At 47.4% G+C, this 8,148-nt stretch overlaps 1 protein-coding gene across 1 annotated transcript in view; it reads right to left on the bottom strand.

Moving 5' to 3' along the window:
- Window positions 1-895: 895 nt before the first annotated feature.
- Window positions 896-8,148, bottom strand: part of LOC125944431 (ATP-binding cassette sub-family A member 17-like) — a 38,134-nt gene continuing 30,881 nt past the window's right edge. Inside the window, exons 14-16 of the mRNA XM_049664922.1 lie at window positions 6,882-7,055; window positions 5,471-5,684; window positions 896-1,615 (exon numbers count right to left, since the gene is read on the bottom strand). Coding sequence (XP_049520879.1) covers window positions 1,349-1,615; window positions 5,471-5,684; window positions 6,882-7,055 — 655 coding nt within the window. The 3' untranslated portion in view covers window positions 896-1,348. The remainder of the gene's footprint in view (window positions 1,616-5,470; window positions 5,685-6,881; window positions 7,056-8,148) is intronic.

The raw sequence follows: 8,148 nt of genomic DNA, 5'->3' as shown, positions 1-8,148 counted from the left end.
CCCAATTTATTTGGAAAATGATAAAAACGGATGCCTGCCCGCCGCGTTGCACTGCTAAACACGAGGAGCCAGGTTCGATTCCCCGCCACAATGCCTGCATTTTGATGGGGGCAAAATGCAATGTACCATGCATTAGGCGCATGTTAAAGAACCCCAGGTGGTAGAAATTAATCCGGAGACCCCACTACGGCGTGCCTCATAATCATGCCGCAGCTTTGGCACGTAAAACCACAGAATGTATTTTTATTAAAATCGATGTCCGATACAGTGTGCAGGGGTCATTGAAAGGATAAAGCATCGGGTAATCCGGCTCGAAGGACTAAAGCGTGCAAGGTAGCCTGGGGTTACGGGTTTGGAAAGAAAAATCAGGACATATCTCAGGAAAATGAAGCGAAATGACTGCAGACACACACGCACTCTTGAGCATATATATATTCTCATTAAAGAACGTGGCAATACTACAGTGCCTGGAAACTGTGCAAAACTGTGCCTGTTGATAAGTTCTATGGTGTTTGTTCATTTATGTAAGTACTGATTCATGGTGAAAAAAAAGCACAAAAAGAATATGACAGACACAAGTAGGCACCGAACGACAGAAGCACCAACTATCTACCGATCGATTAAAAAAAAAAAACCCATAAGAACAAAGAAAAATCATGAGCCATTCCACCCTTTGAAAGTGGATGATCAGCGAAGCTGTTTAGCACACAACACAGAGGTGAGGTGAGGCAGAGTTTTGATCATGTGTATGAACGCATTTTATTGTCTTGAGTGGCGGCGGCGGTCATCGCGACACACGCATGAGCCCGCACACACACACACACGCACGCACACACGCATACACAAATTTATTCTTGATTGGTGGGTCATGATTCGAGTGTTCCCAAAATGCGTTACAGGTACCGGAGCCCACCACCCCAAATCCATAGGGGAATGTGCCATTGCGCTTGGACCCTTTCTGCATTGTCACATTTTTGCACAGGCACACAAAAAATGGTACCCTAGCATAAACAGCTTCACTGTAAAACGTATAAGAAGGGACTGTGCATTCGTCAGTAAAGGCTAATCGTGCTGTTTTTCCACTGTTAGTTTGCTTCTAATCGACGACTTTGTTGCTTCTATGCTCCAAAGGGCGCTCTAAAAGCACTTGGTCCGATCACCGTCGCTGTTAGCAAAGCAATCTTTTATGGTAATAGGTAACTGATCGATCGATCGAGAAATCAGTCAATCAATCTTTATTACGTTTCAAGAAGATCAAATTCGTACATTCAAAGACGACCGAAAGACGTAGGTTTTCTTAAAGAATATACTCAAAAAGACGTGCAGGACGGTGTTTGCTGCAGTGACATTATATAACAGCTGTGTTTGTGCCTGTAGCACTTGCATTTGTGCCCGTAGCACTTACGCTTGCGCCTGCCTTCGCGTTCGCGGCTGGCACTGCGTCCCTGCGAGCTGTGTTCTTCTGCTCTTTTCGGACGAACGCGATGAAGATTTGCTCCAGTGTGTTGTCGGACACGAGAACGTGTTCGAAGGCAAAGTTCTTTTCCAGGGCCGCGATCTTCTTGAACAATTGGCTCCACGGAAGCCTGTCTTGCGTGCGGCACTCGATGGATTTCTGCAAAAGGCAAGTTTAAGTGATTGAGGTAAGTGAGACATGTCTCGAGGAAGAGAAACGACAACACTGGTCTCGCTCACTTGAAGCCAGATGCTTCTTCGTGTTCATCAGATTTCGCCATTTTCGTGATCGAGAACTTACTGTAGCTATATCTTTACTTTTGCAAGTATGCTGATGGTCTTCTCTCTGCGAGTGCTGTGAGACTACCAACCAGTTCGCTCTTTAGTATATACACTTCAGGCATGGTGGCAACAGTGCTGTTTCGTGTACTGCACCGAGCATAATGTAAGATGTTGGAGAAAAACTAATGTTAATGCTGTCGCTTTTCGTCTAGGGATCATGCCTTTCTGCCTTTGCAAAAAAAAAAAAAAAAATCACTCCCTAAAAAAGTTATTCAGTGAAGACTCCATATAGTGTGCAGTAGGGAACCAAGGACACTATAATCGCCTTTAGTTCTTCTAAAAAACGGTGCTATGATGCTTACTGAAACGCTAACAGAAAATTTATTTTAGATATATTTGTGAATTACCTTTCCAGAATACGCAAAAAAAGAGAATGCTACTCTTACCGCGAGCAGGTAGCTAAGCCATAAAGGATGTCAAAAATAAAGACAGGTGGCGATGCCGCCTTGAAATTTCCGTACTGCCTCGCCTTGACGTCATGGCTTGTGACGCTGCCTGCTTGAGCCTAGCAACATTTTTATCGGTAAAAATCGAGTGCATAGTGTTTTAATAAAGCTAAAGACGGAACATTCACTGTGCAACAACGGCGGAAATGTGAAAAAATAAAAATATAATGCAATCCGTGACGTCAGACTTCCGTACCGTGCCTGGGGTTTTGGCGCGACATTTAAAAGTCCGACTTTGAGCGTCATTTTTTCTCTATAATCAACCTATCACCGTGAAATCAATGAGAGTATAGAGTTCAAGAAATCAGCGAAAGTATAGAGTTCTGGAAGATTACTTTATCAATCTAAACTGCATGATTCAGTATATCTCTCTCTTGTGTCCCTTTAAGAAATCAAACGCAATCATGTAACGCTCAAAAACGAACGTCTGTGTGACCGTTATATGCACGAGTTGCAGAAGCCGATATAAGGGAAATGAAATGCCTTGGCTTAAGTGATCTCTCTTCTTCATCTTTCTGGAATTTTACGTGCCAAAACCAGTTCTGTTTATGAGGCACGCCGTAGTGGAGGGCTCCGGATTAATTTTGGCCACCTGGGGTTCTTTAACGTGCACTACAACGCAAGCACACGGGCGTTTTCGCATTTCGCCTCCATCGAAATGCGGCCGCCGCGGCCGGGATTCGATCCCGCGATCTCGTGCTCAGCAAAACGCGGAGGGTACTTAAGTGACCCCCGGCGGTGCCGCAAACATTGAGTTTAAAAGCTAGCTAATTTCCTACGTCTAAAACAACTCCCACCCATTTTTTTAGGACTTTAACGAAGTACCAACAATTTATAGTCTTTTTTTTTATATCTTGATTACGAAGCTTGGCACGATGCGGCTCGGCAGACACATGGTGACTTGAATGTCACCTCGGTACTTAGTGTGTGCTTGTAAACGCCAGCCGAAAGAAATGAAAGTGCTGCGCAGTGAGCTCACACTATCATAATGTGCCGAATAAAAGTGAGAACAAAAGAAGAGAACCCGACAAGGCCGAGTCAAGTGACCGAGAGGGACGCATGACATGTGCCACTATTTCCGTGAGAAACTCATACTGTATAATTCTTTTTACAGCGAAAGCTGTATATGGCTAGGCGAAACGAAAAACCGTTCGCCACATGTTTCGATAATGGTCACCATTGGCTGCGCCGTCAGTTACGTCGTTCTTTACGTCGCACCGTCAGTTACGTCACTAACGTCGCTGCTAATGGCGCGCGCGCCATTAGCAGCGTCGTTAGTGACGTCATTCTCTGCGTCGTACCCAAGCACGCGCTCTGCCCGCAACGCCGCCTCCTCGGCTCGCCGTTGTCGCATGCGTTCGATATCTCGAGTTAGCTCGACGTCGTGGATAGCAGCATCCGCCCGCCATTAGTGCTTGCGTTCCACTTCACGATTTCAACGTGGACGTTTCGTCGCAGCCGAAGCCAAAGTGCCGCTCGAGAAACTCCTGCCGAAAGCGGGCGTTGGCCCAGGTGAACGCGTTCCTGCCATTGCCACGTTACGCTGCTCTGCCCACAACGCCGACTCCTCGGCTCGCCATTGTCGCATGCGTTCGATATCTGCAGTACAGTGTCTAGTACGCTGTATCTGGAGTTAGCTCGGCGTCGTGGTTGGCAGCATCCGCCCGCCATTGGCGCTTGCGTTCCACTAGAAACACAAACATGTAACCAAACAATTGGCAGTGGCTTAACTCAGTTTTGCCTGGGTGTGCGTAGTGAGAGGTACGGTTAATGTCATTGTTTAGCTTGGTGTTTCATTCCGTCGTTGATCCGATACGGACCGCGCGCCGACTTCCCTTCCCCTCACACAACACCCGGATCGCTATCAAGCCAGCAGGCGTTCTGATTTGCCCGCTCTGCTCCTTCGAGGCGCGCTCGTGCCGCGGCGTCGCAGCTGTCCCCGCAAAGGTTTAGTTTGCATTCACGCCAGAGCGTTTGTCTATAGCGTCAGATAGCTGTGGTCTATACGAGATACCTTGTAGTTTTGAAGAGAGTACGTAAGACAGACTGACCACTGTTTAAAGGAAAGGCCGCGGCAGCTTCAGGACAAGGTTGTCGGGTATGGCAGGGAAAGTGACCTTGCACTCCACAGTCGACAAATTAAGTGCAGACAGACCTTTGCGCAAGGTGCTGTTGTAACCAGTCATGATAAGTGGCTCATATGCACCTATCGTGTTTAGCGTACTGTTGGCCAATTAAAGTTGTGTCCGAACAGCAGCTGTACATTCAAACAGGGTTTGTGGAAGTGTATTTTGAATGCGGGGATGGGAGCCGGTTTGAAAGAGGGATTTCGCTTACACAGACTTTTCGTTTTGATGCGAAAGCGTCAAATAGCCCATTGAGCGAAAAAGCCGGCGGCGTCTGCAGCAGGCAAACTGCAGCTAAATTAACACTGGCTGCGACGCTACGTCACGAGCGCTCCTGGCTGGCTTTCGCTTGCTGACTCGGGCCTCGACGGAGCAGAGTGGGCGAAGCGAATCACCTGCGGCTGCCTTAGTGCGCCAGGTGTTGCGTTAGGGGAGAGGGCATCGCCGCGACGCCACGTCACCAGCGGGCCTCGACGGAGCAGATACGGAGACGCGGGGCGTCGCGTCGATGCCCCGTTGGCGGCTGCTGCTGCTTCCTCGGTCTCTCGTCGCGCAGGACGTCGGTGGCATGCGACGCCCCCAATTTCTCAGCAACATCGCCCAAATGATTCCGGTCTACAGCCAACATGCTATGAATAACCCCCACCAATTTAATCGCAAGACTCGATAACATACTCCGCAGCAAAATTACTCGCGGCGCTAAACTCGAAGGACCGCTTAGCGGCGTTCAATTGGACATTAATGCTTTCGCATGCACAAGTGATAAGAAGGGCTTAGGTGTCCTCGGGTTTTGTTTAATTAATGTTAATTACTATATTAGGTGGGGGTGAGGGGGGCAGTGCCCTCCCGTAATGGAACATGTGGGGGCATTCGCCGCCACTGTCTCTCCTGTTCCGAAATCCCTGGTATAAAATTTATACTAGTCAGCGAAATTGGCCAGGCTACAATGATTTTATCGCGCAGTTGGGCGAATAAACGCGTCCAAGGCAGTTTCCAAGCTTTTGGCGAAGAGGTCAAGTGTGCTATGAATCGCTTGTTAAGCGTTTGCGTAACTTCTATTGCTTCTACTGTGCTACAGTGACGACTGAAACACACGCGTACCCACTGCTCGTCAACGATCGTAATTCCCGGAAAAGCATCGGCGATGGCTTTGGTAAGCTCCTGCGGTCCAACGGTTGCGTTTTCGGGCCGTAAGAACTGCAGCTTGTAGCCTTTGCCGAACTTGTCCTTGATACGCTGCAGCGTTCCCAGGCAGACCATCTTGCCACCGACCATGATGCACAGTCGGTCGCAGGCCAACTCGCATTCATCCATGCTGCGATAGGAACGTTGGTCACTCCGTTATAAGGCCTTTCACGGTGCTAACACTCGGCCTCTGTTGCACTCCGACCAGTGACTCCGACATAAGGCTCAGATCTGGCGAGCGCTTGAACGGCTGTATAACGTCCACGCCATCTGGCAGATAACTAGCGGCGTTTTACCGCAGCCTTCGAGATCGGGCGACGCGCGCGGTATTCGCGCGCCGCCATATATTGGTGGCAATGATGGATATGAACGCGTGCTGCTAATATCGACCGCAGGCCACCTCTATCTTGCGAAGTATATTAGCGGGCATAGGCATGACATCGTGTATAGGCGAGCTGCTACCCTCTCATTAATACTGTAGAATTCATCAATGTTGCCCGCTATGTCCTTATGGATTAGAAATCCTACCCCGTATTCTCTCTTATCTGTAAGACCTCTGTAGCAGAGGACGTGGCCGTTAGTCAGCACTGTATAAGCTTCACCAGGTCTTCTAACCTCACTAAGGCCAATAATATCCCAGGCAATGCCTAATAATTCCTCAAACAGCCCTGCTAAGCTAGCCTCACTCGAGAGCGTTCGTGTGTTGAACGTTGCCAGGTTCAGTTTCCGGTTTCCAGTGGCATGTACTACGAGGTTACTGCTACTTTGTCCCGATTGCAAGCGTTCCTTATATCTGCGATTTTGGCCAGCTCTGTTACAAACTCTCCCTTTTGCTGCAGATCGCCTCCACAACCGAAAAAAAAAAAAAAAAAAAACTAGCGGTCACGTGTTCTACACGGCGGCCCACAGTCGCTCAATCTCAAAGTTCTCAACTTCTGTATGACGGCCGGAGTTTAGCAGATAGTTGACAATTACCGTTGTTTAATGATAGCCCCTTTTAGCTGACCTCTTTTCGCGCTGTAATTTTACTATCATGAAATATTAACAATTAGCTCCATCTATCACAACTGCAAGTTAAAGGAGAACGTGTTGTTGGGCGAGTTGCTGCTTGCTTAAGGGCATATTTATAGCGCAACGACAAAATTACAAAGAAAGCGTAACAAAGCCTCGGTGACGATCGAGTGTTTATGTGACTCTTTGTAATTGTGTCGTCGTGCTATATTATGTCATCAAGCTTACAGGCTGCTTCAGTGTTTCGCTTCAATGTGGCTTTTGCCACCGTTTTTTTCCCCATTCTTATTATGGTAAGCAGTGCGCGCGTACTTACTTATGCGACGTGAGCACCATGGTGTTCTTTGTGGTGCTTTTAATTTGAATGAATCCCCGGTGGATACGCGTCCGGGCCAGTACGTCCACGCCGGCATATGGTTCGTCCAAGAACACCACTTCAGGGAAGCCTATCATCGCCACGGCTGTAGACAACTTGCGTTTGTTTCCGCCGCTGCCACCAACGTTATTGGAAAAGAGAAAATGACGGACCATTTATGCATGTTGAGTTATGCAGTGTTCTGCACACCGTTATCGTGAAGGAAAACGCTGCAGTGGTGGGTCAGCGCATATATATATATATATGCTCCGCGGTAGCTCAATGGTAAGAGCATCGCACGCGTAATGCGAAGACGTGGGATCGTTCCCCACCTGCGAACAGTTGTTTTCTCATCCATTTTCATTTCCATTAATTTATCAGTTCTTTAATTCAATTAGCAAGTACAATTCCCCCTATGTTGTCCTTGGTGTCAATATTGGCTTCTTATATATATATATATATATATATATATATATATATATATATATATATATATATATATACTGTACATGTGTACAGTATATACAGCACTTATATAGCCCTTGTGCACTGCAGCGCCCCTAGCGGACTCCATGCAAAACAGAGCTACGGACAACTACGAGAGGTGGGGGGGGGGGGGGACAAGGCTCGGCCCTAAGGTGCTTCGCCCCTAAAATACTCGTGTATTTAAATTTAAGTGCACGGTAAACTATTGCACTTGGTAAAACTTATTCCGAAGCTCTCCACCACAGCGTCCTGTGCTGCCTTCGGGACGCCCGAAGCCACACTTTTTAAAAGCACAAAAACACACGCGAGAATTGTCTGCGCCTGAATTGGTTTAGATGGGAGATGGTTTTTTCCCCAACCGGCCGATTCCCATAGAAAGCGGAGTCTCGCGCAGGGAACGCTTGTACCAATTTTAATGCGTAAGCATTCTTTGGCGAGAACGCCAGCAAAATCTACTAGTCACGCGAAGCGTGTAATGCCTTGTATCTGCACAAAAATTTGTAATTTGTGAAGTTAATACATTTAATCGTTATAATAGTGTAAATGTAGATGATTGGTAGCTTTATAAGCGATTAGGAACAATCGGAAAAAATTATAAAATTTAATGCGTCAGCATTCTTTGGCTATACCCCGACAATTATGTTAGCAATATCGTGTCCGTAACGCGAAAAGCGTGACACCTTGCCCATAGGGATACATAGGGCTCTGTGGAAAATGCATTGGGAAGCCTAGTAGGGGTAGG

The sequence above is a fragment of the Dermacentor silvarum genome, chromosome 3, assembly GCF_013339745.2.
Source record: "Dermacentor silvarum isolate Dsil-2018 chromosome 3, BIME_Dsil_1.4, whole genome shotgun sequence".
NCBI classification, from domain to species: domain Eukaryota; kingdom Metazoa; phylum Arthropoda; class Arachnida; order Ixodida; family Ixodidae; genus Dermacentor; species Dermacentor silvarum.
Note: the sequence above shows the minus strand (reverse complement) of the source record. Positions and strands in the feature narration are given on the sequence as shown.